General features: G+C 45.8%; 3 protein-coding genes across 3 annotated transcripts; 1 reads left to right on the top strand and 2 right to left on the bottom strand.

The window, feature by feature from the left end:
- Window positions 1-5,162: 5,162 nt before the first annotated feature.
- On the bottom strand, window positions 5,163-6,052 carry F5891DRAFT_1198332 (uncharacterized protein; the record flags this gene model as incomplete). Its single annotated transcript, XM_041368616.1, has 4 exons — window positions 5,163-5,628; window positions 5,685-5,768; window positions 5,821-5,932; window positions 5,992-6,052. 4 exons carry the CDS (start codon window positions 6,050-6,052, stop codon window positions 5,163-5,165), a joined length of 723 nt encoding a protein of 240 aa, XP_041217668.1.
- Window positions 6,053-8,317: 2,265 nt separating this feature from the next.
- F5891DRAFT_1198331 (uncharacterized protein) lies at window positions 8,318-8,876 on the bottom strand (the record flags this gene model as incomplete). Its single annotated transcript, XM_041368615.1, has 2 exons — window positions 8,318-8,673; window positions 8,726-8,876. The coding sequence occupies 2 exons, from the start codon at window positions 8,874-8,876 to the stop codon at window positions 8,318-8,320; spliced, it is 507 nt and encodes a 168-aa protein (XP_041217667.1).
- A 4,520-nt stretch (window positions 8,877-13,396) lies between these two features.
- On the top strand, window positions 13,397-14,180 carry F5891DRAFT_965104 (kinase-like domain-containing protein; the record flags this gene model as incomplete). The annotated part of the gene is made up of 2 exons (XM_041376135.1): window positions 13,397-13,672; window positions 13,734-14,180. Coding segments are annotated over 2 exons (723 nt in total), but the record flags the coding sequence as incomplete, so codon positions are not given.
- Between the last annotated feature and the right edge of the window lie 3,065 nt (window positions 14,181-17,245).

Below are 17,245 nucleotides of genomic sequence, written 5' to 3'. Positions count from 1 at the left end.
CTTTCTCATAATTGGAGCCCACCGTGAGGGGGTTATTTGAAGCTGGAACCAAGAACACCACTTAGATCCATGGAAACCTGTGATCTCCGTGCATTGGATTTGATGCAAGAAGATCTATTCTACCCGATACTACCCGATATCCAGGAAGAACCCGAAGCTGGTCCATCCAACCTGCGCTCTCGAGCATCCTCCGAATGATCCATACTGCAGAATCTCACATCCGACTCTCCTGATTCCGCACATTCATCGTTAGCAGACCAGGAAGCAGAAGAAAAGGACTCCCCATTTCCTGGAGCATTTGACATTTCCCTACCTCGCATTTTTGTTACTGTAGACACTCTTTCTACGGAGCCTTGCTAAACCCTGTCCCGCAAGCCTTCTCCAGAAAGACAATCCCTTTCGCCCCCATGCCTTTTATACCTACACCCATCCCTTCACCGCACAAACACATAGTCAATCTTCTGCTTACAGTTCTGAATCCTGCGCTTGTTACCTTACCTACCATAGTTGTTCCGTGTCCTTCCGCACCTCTTCCTATTACCAACTGTCAACCCGCACTAACCTCAAAGATGTCTTCAGTTTTCATGATGCCACTCAGGAGAGCAGAATCCACGCCCAAGTTCGATGGCATGCCAGTGCGCTTAGTTCCTTATTTTGAGGAAATCGAAATTTTGGCCGGATACACATCCCTTGATGCTACTCAAACCATCAAAGCCACACTCAGATATGCGCCCACCAGTGAATCAGAGATATGGGTACTACTATCTTCAGCGGCCAGGCAAGATTGGGACAAGTTTGTAAATGAAGTAAAAGTGATGTACCCAGGATGCAAAAGTGACCACCGCTTTTCACGTGCTGACCTAGAAAACCTTTCCAGCAAGAATGCGTGCATACCTATGTGTTCGCATGAAGAACTCGGACAGTACTACTGAGAGTTTTTCAAGATCTCACAGCACCTCATAATCAACAAATGGTTAGCGGACCTCAAACACAACAACCTGTTTTTAGAAGGAATACATGCTACAGCCAATATGTCTATCAAGTGAAGACTAGAGATCCAGCTAACCTCACACCATCCGGAGGACCCCTATGCACTTTCAGATGTGTATGTGGCCGATATCTTTCTACTACCTAGCATCACTTCAACCATGGTTCCGCTACCAACCTCGACACCGCACGCAACGACTTCGTCTCTCGCCTACCTGCTGTGAACTATGCAGAGCGCACCAGTTCAACAACCTAGTCAAGGTGTGGTGGTCAAACAAGAGTACAACCTGCGACAGAACAATGGCTGTTACTTCTGCAGCGGAGACCATTTTGCCCGTGAATGCCAAACCCGCAAAGACTACATACTTGAAGGAAAGGTAAAGCGGAACAAAGAAGGAAAGCTTGTAATGCCCGACGGCCACAGTATTTCATACAGAAGGGAGGATGGTAACTTTCAACAATGCATAGATCATTTCAGATGCGAAGGACCCACTTTGGGTGCCAATGCAACAGTTTTAGGTAGTATGTTTGTCCATGCTCTGCCATCAGTGGAATCTGCGCTGGGTACCAACTCACCCGTGTTTATGCATACCTGCGCGAGCCACGGAGAAGAAGACAAAGACACGGAAGATGAAGAACTCAAGCACTTAGAACAGGAAGTAGTCAAGGTGTGGGAAGCATTTGTTGCATTCAAGGCAGATCGAGCAACCCGCCAAGCAGACAAAGGTAAAAATGTATGGTTTGATGGAGTAGAACTACCCATGCACGCTAAACCAGGGCCTTCATCTAAGACGACTGATATGGTCGAAGAAGTAATTTCCCCACAGGTAAAGGCTTCTGGATCCAAGGCAGCCAACCCACCTACAATATCAAAACCCACGGCTGCAGTAAGTGTGCCTAGTACCTCATCCTCATCTTTGGCAACTGCAACTTCGTCAGCATCCCAGCCCGCCAACCCCTCTTCGACCCAATACTGGTATTCCTTCCCGTTGGAAGACAAGGATGCAGATAAGTGTGTGGTAGATCACATGCTTGATTCAAATATCAGCATACCAATGCACGATCTCTTCGCTGTGTCCACTGACATCTGGAAGGTGTTCAAAGACATGACAACAACAAAGCACATCACCATTGGCATGCTCTCAGTCAATAAATTGTCAAGTACACTGGAGGCCAAGGACATTCTGCGGTGTTACAACGGATGTCTGCGAAGGAGTGACGACAGTCGCATAGTCGCAGAACACTTCGAATCGCTACATTGCATGAAGGCGGTAACCCACCAAAGCTGGGTTCTTACCTGTGTGCTTGACCAAGGCGCAGAATGCATTGTGATGCCGCGGTCGGTTTGGAAATCACTTGGCGGAATCCTGCTCTGGCCTGATCATAAACTGGTAATGAAATCTGTGAATATCTTGCGTGATAAAACATTTAGCGTTATTGAGAATATACTGCTAGACTTTGGCATGGGCGAGATGCTATTCCTGGTACAGGTGGTCCTGCATGCTAACTTCGAAATTCTTTTAGGACGGCTGTTCTTTATGTTGACCAGTTGCAAGACAGAGGATCTGCCAAGTGGGGAACAAGATATTACCCTTATGGACCCAAACACGGCTAAGGTTATCCGCATACCTACTGATCATTCATTGAAGAAATGCCCGGGGTGCGAGAGTGGCGTGCATAGCCCTCCGAACCCGCGTAAGAAGGGTTTTTAGGGATCGATAATCCACATGACCCATGGGGAGACACAAGGACTAATTCTCTTCCACTTACCCCTTTGAATACCTTGGAATATATTTTACCTATCACTAACCCTAGTCTCGCACTATCTGCGCACCAATCTCTTTCTCTAAGCACTAATACCTCATTTCCTCATCCTGACTCACATTACTCCACAGACTATATTTATCTTGTTTTTACCTGTTCCAATATTAACTGCGCATCCCTCGATGCATTCTCTAGTGTATATTCCTTTGATGAGACCCAACGCGCGCTGGCATACAAACCAGTTGTGAAGAAGGTTCGCACAGTACAAACCTCTATGCCCACGGAATATAGAATCATACAGCACTTACCCGACGATCCTTTGGCCGGCATCCCTACACTGCCAACCCATCCACCCGACTTTGTTCTGGGTGTCCGCTTTACTCAAGAACACGTGGACAACTTAGACCTAGACCCCGCTAATTGGTTATGGCCAGAAGAGCTTAAACTAGTACACTGGCTCATTTGGGTTCATGAATTAGCATTCGCATGGGACGCGACCGAGCGTGGACGTCTCGATGAAACCTATTTTTCCCCGTACAAGATCCCTACCATTCCTCACGTCTCCTGGTCATAACATAACATTCCTATTCCACCCGCAATTCATGGACAAGTCATCCACATCATCAAAGAGAAAATCCATTCCAGAGTATATGAACCTTCAACCGTGGCCTACCATTCCAGCTGGTTTTGCATAGTCACGAAGGACAAAACATCATTGCGCTTAGTACCCAACCTCCAGTTGCTAAACAAAGTAACCATCCAAGATTTGTCCCTCCCTCCGCTTGTTGAACATTTAGCAGCGCTCTTCACCGGATCATGCGCAGTATTCGATCTCCTCGATCTATACGCTGGATATGATCAGCACATGCTGCACATTGATTTGTGCGATCTCACTACCTTTGGAACACCACTGGGTCCGCACTGGCTAACTATGCTTCCGCAGGGTCACGTGAATGCGGTTCAAGTATATCAAGGCGACACCGCATTCATTTTGCAAGATGAAATCCCTGACCATATGTTTCTGTTCATAGATGATGTTCCCATCAAATCGGTAAAAACCCGGTATCAACAAGCTGATGGCTCATATGAAACCATCCAGGAAAACCCTGGCATTCACCGATAAGCATACCGGAGCTGACAGACTCTCAAGGAGACTGTGCATTGATGATGACCTGTCTGAAGACAATGATCACGAGGATTGGCTTGACCGCTCGTACTCCCTTGCAGTAGAAATCCTGAACAATAGGGTATACACCATCAAATCCGTTGGAGTTGATATTACCTGTGTTCCGCAACTCGTACCCATACCATCAATGCTAACCCACTCACCATGTATCATTGAATGCTTAGGTTCCACTCCGCAAACTAGCGAACCATGCATTCCTTGCTCCGACACCGCACATGAACAGGATGCAAGGCTAACCAAAGTAAAGAGCTTCCTGGATAACCGGAAAAGACCCACAGATCTGTCAGATGAGAGTTTCAAAACCTTCGTTTCATATGTGGTGAAATTCTTCATATTTGACAATAATCTATGGAGAAAGCACTCTCAAGGTAAACATCAGTTGGTAGTACCGGAAGTGCGGCACTTTCAAATTATCAAACAAGTGCATAATGATCTCGGACACAAGGGAGTATTTAGCATCCGAACCCGTCTTTTCTTATGTTTTTGGTGGCTGATGATTACTGACGATATCAAGTGGTATAACCGGACATGTCACAAATGCCAGATCTGAAATTTGCGAAAGCTCAAGATACCTCTGACCGTGCCCATTCTGGGCAGAATTTTCAGAAAGCACACCTTGATTGCATGATGATGCCCAAAGCGGGCGGATTCAATCACATAGTTCAAGCACATTGCACACTCATGGGATACCCAGAATGGCGCATGTTGTGGAAAGAAAATGCTATATCTCTAGGCGCGTTCATTTTCGAGGAAATCCTTTGCAGATGGGGACCTGTGACCGAAATTGTTACTGACAACAGGCCTGCGTTTATAGCGGCCGTTGATGAATCAGCTGTGCGCTATTGGATTCATCCTATCCGCATATCACCTTACAATTTACAGGGCAATGGTATAGTAGAAAGGTGTCACTATGATGTCTGGGAGGCCATCATGAAAAGTTGTGAGGGGGACGAGTCCCGATGGTACCAATGTGTGCATAAGGTATTTTGGGCCGAACACGTAACAATTCATCACGCAACAGGTCTTCACGGCATGGAGCTAATCTTTCCGTTTGACCTTGTTGAAGGGACATTTCTGGTAGCATTAGGGAACTGCACGGGTAAACCCCTGGGTATTGGAGGCCATACCCGCACCTGCACCCAGCAAAAACTCATACATGCTCTGACGGGTACAGGTTTTTGGCGGGTACAACAAGCTCAGACCTGTACCCACACCCATGCAGGGTTTACCCGTGGGTACCATAGGTATCACTGCCAGTGCTTAGCACATATGTCCAGCACACATCAGTGAATGCTGATGTGACTCGAACATATGTGGTTGGCACAGGAAGGAGTGGAGGCGCGGGCAAATTTGCTGGCGCACGCTGGGTGTTCGTGTGTACGATCGAAGTTGAAGGTGAGCGTGTCGAAATGGGAGATGGTGGCGTGGTGGCGCGAGAGTGTGACATGTTGGGTGTCGCGTCCTCATTGCAGAAAATGGGGGCAGAGTCAGGATGGTGACTTACTGACAAGATCCTTCCTTCCTCCTCTCGTTCCTCCTCTTTTCCTTCTCTCTTCATCCTGGTGTCTTCCATGTGCATTCGAGCCACACCAGCATTCACTGGCATGGTCTGAGCATGTACGCTCGATGCTGGCGAGTCAGTGTGTCGCGTAGGTGCTGGATGGTGCTTGCTGGTGGCATCCGTCAGTGTGCTGCACAGCGACATAGTGGGTGTTGTCAAACGTGGCGTGGGGGACATGGTGAGTACCGCCAAATGCGAAGGTGTTGGTAGTGATGTGGTGGCGGGTGCTTCTGAAGAGACATGTTGGCAATGTCCACCTTGAGGCGCTGCCTGTCGAGTTTGCTGATTAGCATAGTTTTCTTAGACTAATTAGCAAACTTACTGTTGGTCCTGTAGATCAATACTACTGGTGATTAGCCTGCTTGGAGAGATGTCGGTGTGCAGAAACACGTTGATCCCAGCCTGAAGTTTGCGAGCTGTAGATGTATGGCAGCCTGTGTAATGGCTACCATAAATTAGTTTGTGAACTGTAGAACAAAAGGACACGACTCACAAGCAAAACGGCTCTCAAATGGATTGCGTTGAGAGTTATCATTTTTCCAAGCTTGATGCATTGCCGGCAGGAAGTCTGAGTGCTTCTTGGTGGTGCCGGTTGTAGCGTGCACGTGGGAAGTATGACATTTATGGAAGGCACGGGTATAGCTGGGGTACGGGTAAGAGTGCGGGTCTTAGAATCCCGACCCATACCCATACCCCAGTAGTACCCGTACCTGTGACCCTCGCGGGTTACCTGTACCCGTGCAGATCCCTAGGTAGCATTACCCGGACAAAGCGAGTTTACTATGACAGACCTTATTGCATGGTGTGCGCATCAACTCCAGAAGCGCCAAGAAGACCTCAATGATATCAAGAAAAAAGTATTGAAGGCTAGGTATAAGTCAATCCGAAATTTTGAAGAATACTTCCACGACTCGATTAAGGATTATGACTTTGATCCGGGTGCCTTAGTGCTAGTGTGCAACTCCAGAATTGAGTACGAGCTAAATCAAAAGACGAAGCTGTGGTATCTCGGGCCCATGGTAGTATTGCATTGCACAAAAGGTGGGTCATATGTCCTAGTGGAAGTAGATGGATCTGTGTCCAAACTTCACTACGCGGCTTTCCACTTGATTCCTTATTTTCTGCGCAGTGAAACTAAACTATCAGTCCCACAAATCACAGGTTTAGGCAATGAAGCACTGAACGATATTGCTGCAGAAGACATAGAAGAACCCGAGGACGAAGAGATCAAGTACGACACCTGAACCTGCACATTCTTTATCACCCGCACCCTTAAACCACTCCAATCGCTTCCATTTCTGGTCATAAAAACAAAGACCTAGTACAATAGCCTCAGTTTAACCCTGGGATTCGACTGGTGTTCTCATTTTCCTTTCCGCTACTCATCTAGTATGTTACGTGCATTCTGCACATAGACTTTTATTTATATCACAAAGCACAGACATTGTTCAAAGGACTGGACTATACCGCTGTAACACTCGGGCTGGCGCTGGACACGTATCTAGTGATAATCATGTTTATACTCCTTGACACACTTCCGACCTTCCGAAAGTTCCGCGCATCTGTCCGAGTCGTCCGAAGGTCGTCCGCCGATTCCGAGGCCTTTCCTAGCTTTCCCAAATCCTCCGTACCATGTCCTATCCTAGTCCATTTGACTTCGCTGGTGCGTTTCTCATTTGATTACCGGTTATTAATTATGTTTAGGGGCACGTATGTCGAAAAACACTTGTTAATACATATAGATATGCTCCTCGTACATTATTACATGTATATCTTCATAGCGGTTTGCCTTGAGTTTTATTACACTTCGGATGTCTTATCTCGCTACAGTTTTCGCCTATACAGACTCCGGACTTTCACGTTGTAGGATATATTCTGGCTCGCTAGGTACTCGCAGGAGACTTCACTTCCCTTGCTTCGAGTCATAGTTAGTAGTTGTCACTTCTGGATTTTAGTACTTCACAATCGACCTTTGTTCATTCGGAACGATTGTTTGGTGTCACCACTGCCATCTTTTTCTATTAAAATCCTTAAGTCTTTCAACGGGCTTTGCTAGTTACACTACGCAAAATCCTATACTTCGACAACCGCTGTAAAGACTTTACCGGAAACCTTGCCGTTTCATCGGAAGCTCGCTGGAAGCTTCGCGCAACCTCGGACCTTCGTTTCTAGACGTCGGACCTTTACCGGACACTTCGGGCGACTCATCGGATACTTCGGACTATTCCTCGGATCTCTGAACGTACCAGAGGTATACTTCTCTTCTCTCATCTTCGATCTTAACTAGATATCCCTTGCTTTATATCAAGAGATAATCCTACAGGCAGTCCCTTGGGACGAACATCTCGCTCGCACTTTGGAGTCTTAAGGTAACACCCTTAGTATAAGCCCACTAGGAATCAACTCTTTACACCGCGCATTCACTGATTACCATACATTTCCCTTCGAATGTGTAGGCAGCGCACCATGCCCTTCTTGATATGAGAAATCCAAATATGCATAACCGCATCCGCAAGAGGAGAGGTTAGAAAACACACGCTGAAGAAGACAAGACGAGTGGTATCTCACAAACTCTAGTACCATTTATCCAATTCACCTTCTAATGCGCACACGCTCATTTTATCTTACTCATCTCTTAGGCACACAGCAGAGCTAGGACTGGTCATTTGAAATTGGACATGGACATTGGACTCAAGACTTAGGATCATAACCGTGCTACAACTCAAGACAAATATTCATTCAAAGTGCGGTATTGGAATCTATGCTAAATTGTACATGGCGCGCGGGGATTGTAGACAAGGACAGGCAAGGAAAAGTATCTAACCGTGGCAGCACCTCTTCTTGTTGCAGAGGTTGAGCAGGTCTACATCATTCAGAACCTTACCCATCATGGCCTGGATAGTGGCCATTTGCACGTAGACAGAGCATGTCAGCGCCTCTATCTCCAAGTCCTCCACATCCGCATCCTCCACATCGCCTAAAGCTAGAGCCTCCACCTCTCTTCTCTTCTTGCCGATGGCCGGACGAGCATCCATGGCATCCTCTTCATCAGACAACTCGATGGTACTGCGCGCGCTGTGGATGAGGACCTCTTTGGAAGGTCCAGCAATGGGCATCAACTCTGCGGTAGATGCAGTGCGAGCCTTCGGCTGTGGCAACGGCTTCATCGCACGACCTAGAAAAGGAGTTAGCATAGGGATTATGAAACAAAGGAGAAAGAGGCTTACCTTTGCCTTTGTGTGTGACATACTTACAGCCCTGGCGTGCAAACCTGCAGTTCTGGCAGCCCATACCTTCAGGACCTTGGCAGCAGACGTCCTGCTTAAGGCAGCGCTCGCATTGGTCCTTGTGAACGACAAGTGTTGGGGTGCCACTCATCCGAGAAGTCTTCTAGGAGAAGGTTAAGCAAAGCACAAGGAATCAGTCCACGTTGACAACCATTCATTCGTACATATTCATAAAGAATTCCTAGATACTACAATAGACAACATGCCCAGTCGCATAAAGACCTCACAGAGAGAGGCATGCATCAATCATGGAGCAAGATCTGGTTTAGAGGACATGTGTTCAATGACGATTCGATCAAACAGTTCAACGAAACTGCACATGGCCCCTCAAAGACCTATCACAGCAATCCCTCAGATCAGACCATGACAATATATTCGGCTACTGCCTCAAGGACATCGACAAACTCTCCATTAATGTCAGCATCAAATGGGAAAAGGACAAAGATCAGCCATTCACAACTTACACTACCTGCATCAGTTTTGTTTGGGACGTCAGCAAACACACAGTCTCTCTAAGCCCGTTGAAAGTTGGTAAGTACTTATTGGCCATTCTCAATTGGCACCAGAGAGCAGTCCATGTCCTCCAGGATGTACGTGAGCTTTATGGAAAACTGTTGCATGCATGCCAAGTCATAAGAAGAGGGCACACTTACCTCACATCACTAGAAGCTATGCTAAGTGTCTGCACAAAGAAGCCTCAATTACCACACTGCCCCTTCAAGAACATCAAGGACAATCTCGATTGGTGGTCGAACACACTGCAAAGTGGAGGTGTCTCCCAGCATATATACCCCCTAACCTCTTACTCAGACCCACAAGCTTTCTCAGATGCCAGCTCAAGTATAGGCATAGGCATTATCATCGGAAATTGGTGGAGAGCCTGGAGACTCATTCCCGGTTGCCAAACGCTCAACAGCAAGCATGATATTGGCTGTGCAAAAGCTGTCAGCTTCGAACTGCTCATCAGAACTCTCACCACTTTCCCTAGCTTGGGTAATGCACTCACAGTATATTGAGAGGTTGGTGGAAAGGAAGACACCGTACTAATAGAGAAGTCAACACAGTTTTCCGATACCTACATGAGCTCCTCCAACACTTACCCCAGTGTCTTGTGTTCCATCATGTCCCTGGCAGTCACGATGGAGAATCTCTAGGTTCCATGATATTGTACCTGCTTGATCGTGCAGAAACTGTGACCAAGGTTGGTATTTACTTGTATTGTGTTGCTTGCTCTGACATTGTTTGGACTGGGCATTTTACTCTTGACAACGCATCCAACAATCACACTTCAATGCAGGAGCTTTCAAACCTACTCGGGCAATGTGGGATTGATTTTAATCCTGTTGAAAACAGGATACCATGTTTCCCACATGTCATAAACATATGTGTAAAGCACATCATCGACAAATACGCTGTTACTGACTTCTCCATTGTGGATGATACATGAACAGTTGAAAATCAGATCATCAAGAAAGTAGACTATGTCCGGGCATTGCAAGCTAAGCTTCTTGAGCAAGCCAGGAACATTGTGTGATTGATTCACGCATCAAACCAGCAGCACGACAGATTTTGGGACACCATCCTTAGGGGTAATGAGGAGGGGTGGTTTCGAGATGACAAGGGCGAACTTACACAGCTCCCAGTCATAGAACTCCTCCTTGATGAACCTACTAGATGGGATTCAGTGTATGTTATGTTAAACTGTTTGCAGACACTCTACCAGGTGAGACGCCATACCATCAATCATATATCATAGACTAACACTGGCTCAGGCAATAAGCGTGTTTTTTGATGCTTGGACTCAGTGCAACATATCTGAGAAAAGATTGAGTGAGATGGATTGGCAGTTTCTCCAGGACCTGGAAGTGATCTTGGAGGTAAGTACTATTGCATTTGAAATACATGATCCATTTAACCATTTCACACCAGGCATCCCATGCCACCCAGCAAAGCTCTCCAGTGAAACCACTCCCTCACTGAGCTATGCCATTCCAGTGTTTGAAGAAATGATCAAGAGCTGGGAATCTATTGGCCTGCACGTTCCTCACTGTAAGCCTATCGTCGACATAGGCTTAACTTGGGCAAGCAAATACACTAATCGGATGAGTGTGACACATGCTTATGCTGTCACTATGTGTTAGTCCTGTGTTTTGTTTTAATAAATGTTGATCTCATGATTACTTATGTAGTTATTGACCCTGTGATGCGGATGTCATGGATGAATAGTCAATGGGAGGAAGACTGTGTTAATAAAGCCAAGAAGTTTATTGTGAAGCTGGTATGTTTATTTAGTATACAAGCACAACTTTCGACTGATTTGTCTTGCAGATGCATCGCAAGAGAGCAGAACACTCTAATTCTGCATATTCCGGACCTGTAGTGGCTCCACGACCATTGCCACACATGCTAGGCTCACGTCGCTATGGAATTCCTGAGGCACATGTGCATGCACTGCATCACAACAATGGTGGTCAAATGGTAGACCAGGAGTTCACAGTGTATGTCATGGCTACTCTTAGTCCCCAGGGAACAAGTATACTCGCATTTTGGAATGTGAGTCCATTGCCTCCTTAAGTCACACCATTTGTCATTAACTATGAGTTGCTGACCAGGCTTCACGGACCATGTTCCCAACCATATACTCAATTGCCCTGGACTATGCCCCGGTACAAGCTTCTGCTGTGCCATGTGAGCGGGTATTTTTATCAAGTAGCAAAACCCATACAAAAAAAGGAATCGCCTCAGCCCCATTTTGATGGAAGCATTACAGATGGTCAAGTTCTTCCTGAAGAAAAAATGTCTTGACTTCACCACAGGTTGGGCGGCCTCTCTACAGGACATGGAACATGAAATAGTATATGACAGAGGTTCTAATGAGCAGTTGACACCTGCTGCCAGCACAAACAACACTCTTCTCAGAGCCATTGCGGAGCATGAGTGTGATAACACCGAGGACACTGCTACCATCTACGACAAGTGAGACTTCTTTTTTTCATATCTGACTTTTATTTCTTGCTGTTTGCTGTTTACTATTTACCATTTACCATCTGCCATTTACCTTTCATCTTTTGCCTCTTGTTTGCACTATTTTTGCTCGCTCAATGCTCAACATGTTTCACATGCTTCTGCGTGATCAGTTTCAACCTTTCTTTGCAATGCTTGTACCTGAGTGCATTGATCTTTTTTTGAGCTCGGGCCATGCTAATCCTCATTCAAGTGTGTGCCATGCTGATGCACGCTAGTACCTGCCAGAACCACCACCAAAAACTCAGGACTTACTTGAGTAACATCCCACAGATGATCATAACAATAGCGACCTCACTGACAATCACGGCAGCTTCAATCATCATCCTTCTGAAAGTGATGAAGCCTCTGGCAATCACTCATGATTTGATGTGAGCATTTTACTCTCATTGCATCTATGTATTGCGGAATGTGATATTTGTTCACATAGATCCTCGCTATAAACACTACTGTTCATGGAAACAAGGATGTGGGTACGTATCCTTGTGACATAGTCATCTGAATTGGCTGACGGAAAAGCTAGAACCTGTCTTGGGACGTATGACACGAGCCAGTCCTACTGGACTCATGTTATTGTGAATAATGCATACAGGTCGTGGTTCTGGATGGTGTATGTAATCTCATTTGTCTGGATGTCCACTCTGACGATGATTCTAGGTGCAATCAAGTCAGATGGTACCAGGTTGGCCCTCTGGAAGGCCAGCCCACAATTGTGAGCTGCATCCTCCAACCTATTTACGAGGAGATACATTTATCGAATTTGAAACACGAGCATTCTTCGAACTCACGTACCAAGTTGAAGAACATCTTTTGTCCTCAATCGTCATCAATGACTTTCACCCTCAATCGTCCTCAAACTTACTGTCCTCTGATCATTTGTCATTGCCCTGCAATGACTCTATCTTTGCGACCCACATGCCAAATCTTAGATATGAATGTTGAAGTTGTGAGTATTATGATACATTTGTGTGGCAAAGTACATTGAAGCTGATCACCGTGTTATTCTTCCCGCCTCCTACCCAACATCCTCAACACCCTACGCAACCATCTCTTCATTGGGGACTCAACATGTTCCTCTGCGACACCTACTCCCGCCTGCATCAATCTGTTCCCTTGTGAACCACTCACACTTGCTCTCACTGCACTCATCCGCCTCATCAACACCTCATCTGCCCGTATCTTAAGGGCATGCTCATAGGAACAATACAGCTTCTTCAGGTTAGCCTTCTGAACACTAAACTCGATGATCTGACTTACATCAACTTGAGGGCCCATTGCGATCACTGATATTGGATGTTTGTTTGATTATTTCACAGTGATATTGAATACTAGTGCGCACTGTGCACTGGTGATAGATTGATTGGATGGTGCATTTCTATTTCCGTTTCTGGTGTATAGACATGCACAGCACCAGCACTGCATGACATCAGTGCACAGTTATGTGTGCTTTTCATTGTGCATAACACAAGCAATGTACTACTAACTTTCACATAGTCCATCCTATGATCTCCTCTTCCTCAACACCATTCCTAAGTGCACAAATCCCTCAATGCATATTCACATGGTTACTAATCACTCGTTTAAACAGGTGATATCTACCTCAGAATCAACATCATCTTCGGCGAAGAAGTTGCCATCAAATTCAAGTCCATAAAAGCCAAGCACTCCCAGCTCGAGTACAAGCCAAAGGTCTACAAGACCCTTGCTGGCGGTGTTGGCATTCCCTTCGTACACTGGTTTGGCACCAAGTGCAACTACAATGCCATGGTCTTGGACCTTCTTGGACCCTCTCTAGAGGACCTTTTTAATTTCTGCAAGCGCAAATTCACCCTCAAGACTGTCTTGCTCCTTGTGGACCAACTTGTGAGTAAATTCCACTGCAGCCACTGTCTTTGAGAACTAACGCACCACTGTATCACCACAGATCTCCTGTATCGAGTACATCCACTCACACAACTTCATTCACTGGGATATCAAGCCAGACAACTTTCTCATGGGCATAGGGAAGCATGGCAATCAAGTCAATGTCATTGACTTTGGTCTCACGAAGAAATTTCATGACCCAAAGACTCACTTGCACATTCCATACAGGGAAAACAAGAATTTGACCAGTATCGCTCGCTACACCTCAATCAACACACATTTGGGAGTTAAGCACACTCACCATAATGACCTCGAGGCAAGATACTTTTTGTGTGTTGCCCTCCCTTGCCAGGGACTCAAGGCTGCAACTAAAAAGCAGAAGTATGACAGGATCATGGAGAAGAAGATGACTACTCCCATCGATATCCTTTGCCATGGCTATCCCAATGAGTTCGGCATTTTCTTGAACTACACTCATGCGCTTCGCTTTGACGATGTAAAGAGTTGATTCCTAGTGGGCTATACTAAAGGTGTTACCTTAAGACTCAAAAGTGCGAGTGAGATGTTCGTCCCAAGAGACTGCCTGTAGGATTATCTCTTGATATAAAATGCAAGGGATATCTTGTTAAGATTGAGGGTGAGAGACGGAAAGTATACCTCAAGTACGTTCAGAGTTCCGAAGAATAGTCCAAAGTGTCCGATGAGTTGTCTGAAGTGTCTGATGAGTTGTCCGAAGTGTCCGGTATAGGTCCAACATCTAGAAACGAAGGTCCAAGGTTGTGTGAAGCTTCCGGCGAGCTTCCGATGAAACGGCAAGGTTTCCAGTAAAGAAATACGGCGGTTATCGAAGTATAGAACTTTGCGTAGTACGACTAGCAAAGTCTGTCGAGAGACTTAAAAATTTCAATAGCAAAATGGCAGCAGTGAAGCCAAACAATCATTCTGAATGAACAAAGATTGATTGCGAAGTACTAAAATCCGGAAGTGACAACTACTAACTATGACTCGAAGCAAGGGAAGTGAAGTGCAGTGCGAGTACCTAGCGAGACAGAATATATCCTACGACGTGAAAGTCTGGAATCTGCGTAGGCGAAAACTGTAGCGAGATAAGACATCCAAACTGTAATAAGACTCAAGGCGAGCCACTACGAAGATATACATGTAATAATGCACGAGGAGCATATCTATACGTATTAGCAAGGGTTTTCGATGTATGTGCCCCTAGGCTTAATCAATAACAGATAATCAAATGAGAAATGCACCAGTGAAGTCAAACGGACAAGGACAGGACATGGTACGGAGGATCAGAAAAGCTCGAAAAGGCCTCAGAAATGGACGGACGACCTTCGGACAACTCGGACAAGCGCGCGGCACTTTCGGAAGATCGAAAGTGTGTCGAGGAATATAAAACATGTTTATCACCAGATACGTGTCCAACGCCAACCCAAGTGTTACAATGACAAGCGCCAATCGTACAGATGCCACCTTTATCCGTGTCAACGGCTCCATGCTTGTGCAAAAGTATGACATTAAGGGTGTGTGAATGGTGTGCAAATTGTTTGTATCATTATACACATGTAGCCGGTAACTAATCTTCCTATTAGATATCTTTCTGAGTGCATCCTTCTCCAGCTGTACTCCCCCCTTCCTCCTTCACCACATCATGCCGTCTCTTCAACATCCTACAAAGTCTCTAGAGTCTCCACAACATCAGCTTGTGCCCTTGCCCTAGCCTCCATTTGCCTTTGTAATCTGCTTGCTTTCCTTCTAACCTCCGCTTGCGCTGCTTCAACCTTGCAAGCACTCACGGGACTGCAGTACAACTATCTCGACTTAGCTTCCTGGACATCAGATACAATGACAACAACTTACGTTATTTTGCAGACCCATCTCAATTCGTAATCAATGTTGATCGTCGATATCCGATAGGTATTAGGTATGTTCAGTGGTGATCAGTAGAGTAGGTAGGTAGGAAATTCTAGGAATCATGTTGTCTCGCAAATACATCCTTTTGGGACTTTGACCCTAAGTCAAGGGCAAATGTTTGTATTTTAATCTTAAAGCTGGCTTAAGCTGGCCGAGAGACCACAAATGTAGCTCCATGGACCAGACAAGGCCACTAATTACATAAGCCACAACTAGGTACATGGTCCAGCTTGATGTGGCTGCACCCACAGCTAAAGCTGGAATAAGCCAGAACTGCGGCAACACTACATGCATGTGCTATCCAAAACAGAGCTCGCCAAACACATATCATCCATTTCAGCAGTCACCAACCTACCTAATCTCAAAGGACACAGTATTCACATCGGAGGGACCCTAGAATATCTCCTTTGCAGGGTCCCATTTAAAGTAGTCAAAATGATGGGTCACTGGTCAAGCGACGCGTTCACACAGTACCTTTGTGATCACACCAAAGTGCTAGCACTGTATATCCAAGCAAACACATCCCTCAAGCCATTCACTTGCATCGTGATGCCCCCAGTGAGATAATTTCAAAACTCGGAGTAAGTCCACATCCTTACTGTTGTTAATAGTTTGTTTATTGGTACGTTGAGTACCAGCTTACCTAATCACGCAAGTACATAGTCACATTAGAGTTACTCACACCTCAGTCTGCTACACTATGAGTACGCGACTGAGGTAAGACATTCATTACTATAGTTTATTCCTTTACTAACTTCACTAGTATACACTCATTTTATCTAGGTTAGTATTAGTCTGCTACACTACGAGTACGCAACTGAGTATACACTCATTTTATCTAGCCTTCCGTTTGTTCCCGCACGTCGCAACTTCAAACAAAAGGTTATGAGCCCTACTTCATATTCAAGCACACAAATAGCCTAGTAGTGACAACTTCCTACCCTCTACACAATGTCCAACAATCCGTCAATCTCGCAAGCCCAACATTCACAAACACAACTCACTGCCTCGTCAGCATCTAGTTCGAAGAAAGTAATTCAAGCTTCAAATCGACTCTATGACAAATCTGTCACTAGAGAATGATGGCTCTAACTTTCAGAATTGGAAGTTTCGAGCGAAGAAAGTACTCACAGTGAGGAGACTTTGGGAGTTAGTTACTGGAGTGGAGGTGCAGCCCCCTGCCACAGACCCAGATGCACTAAACGAATGGTTAGAAAAAAACGAGGATGCACATGCACAGATCACACTCACGCTGAAGGACAAACCGCTAAATGGAGTCCTACACACAACATTGGCATCTGATGCCTGGACAAAATTGTGCGAACGATATGAGGGAAAGGGCAAACAAAGCATAGCCTACCTGATAGGCGAATTGTTTCAAGGAACTCTGTCAGACGAGTCACCCCTAGAACCTCAGCTCAATTCAATGTGACAGAAGGCACAAGTACTGAACTCATTCGGCCAAGCTCTCGAAGACTCTCTAGTAGCCATTGCTATGGTCATATCACTTCCTCCTTCCTACTCAACTCTCCGAACAATTCTCATGTCAACAAATGACAAGATCACAATCGAAGGTACTATCAGCCAGATCCTGGTCGAGGAGAAGTCGCGTCGAGGTCCAGATTCTCAAACAGCTCTTGTAGCCAA

This window comes from Suillus fuscotomentosus, assembly GCF_016647785.1.
Source record: "Suillus fuscotomentosus strain FC203 chromosome Unknown F5891scaffold_148, whole genome shotgun sequence".
In the NCBI taxonomy this organism is placed as follows: Eukaryota; Fungi; Basidiomycota; class Agaricomycetes; order Boletales; family Suillaceae; genus Suillus; species Suillus fuscotomentosus.
The sequence above is the reverse complement of the archived record's forward strand: the minus strand, read 5'-3'. Positions and strand labels throughout refer to the sequence as shown.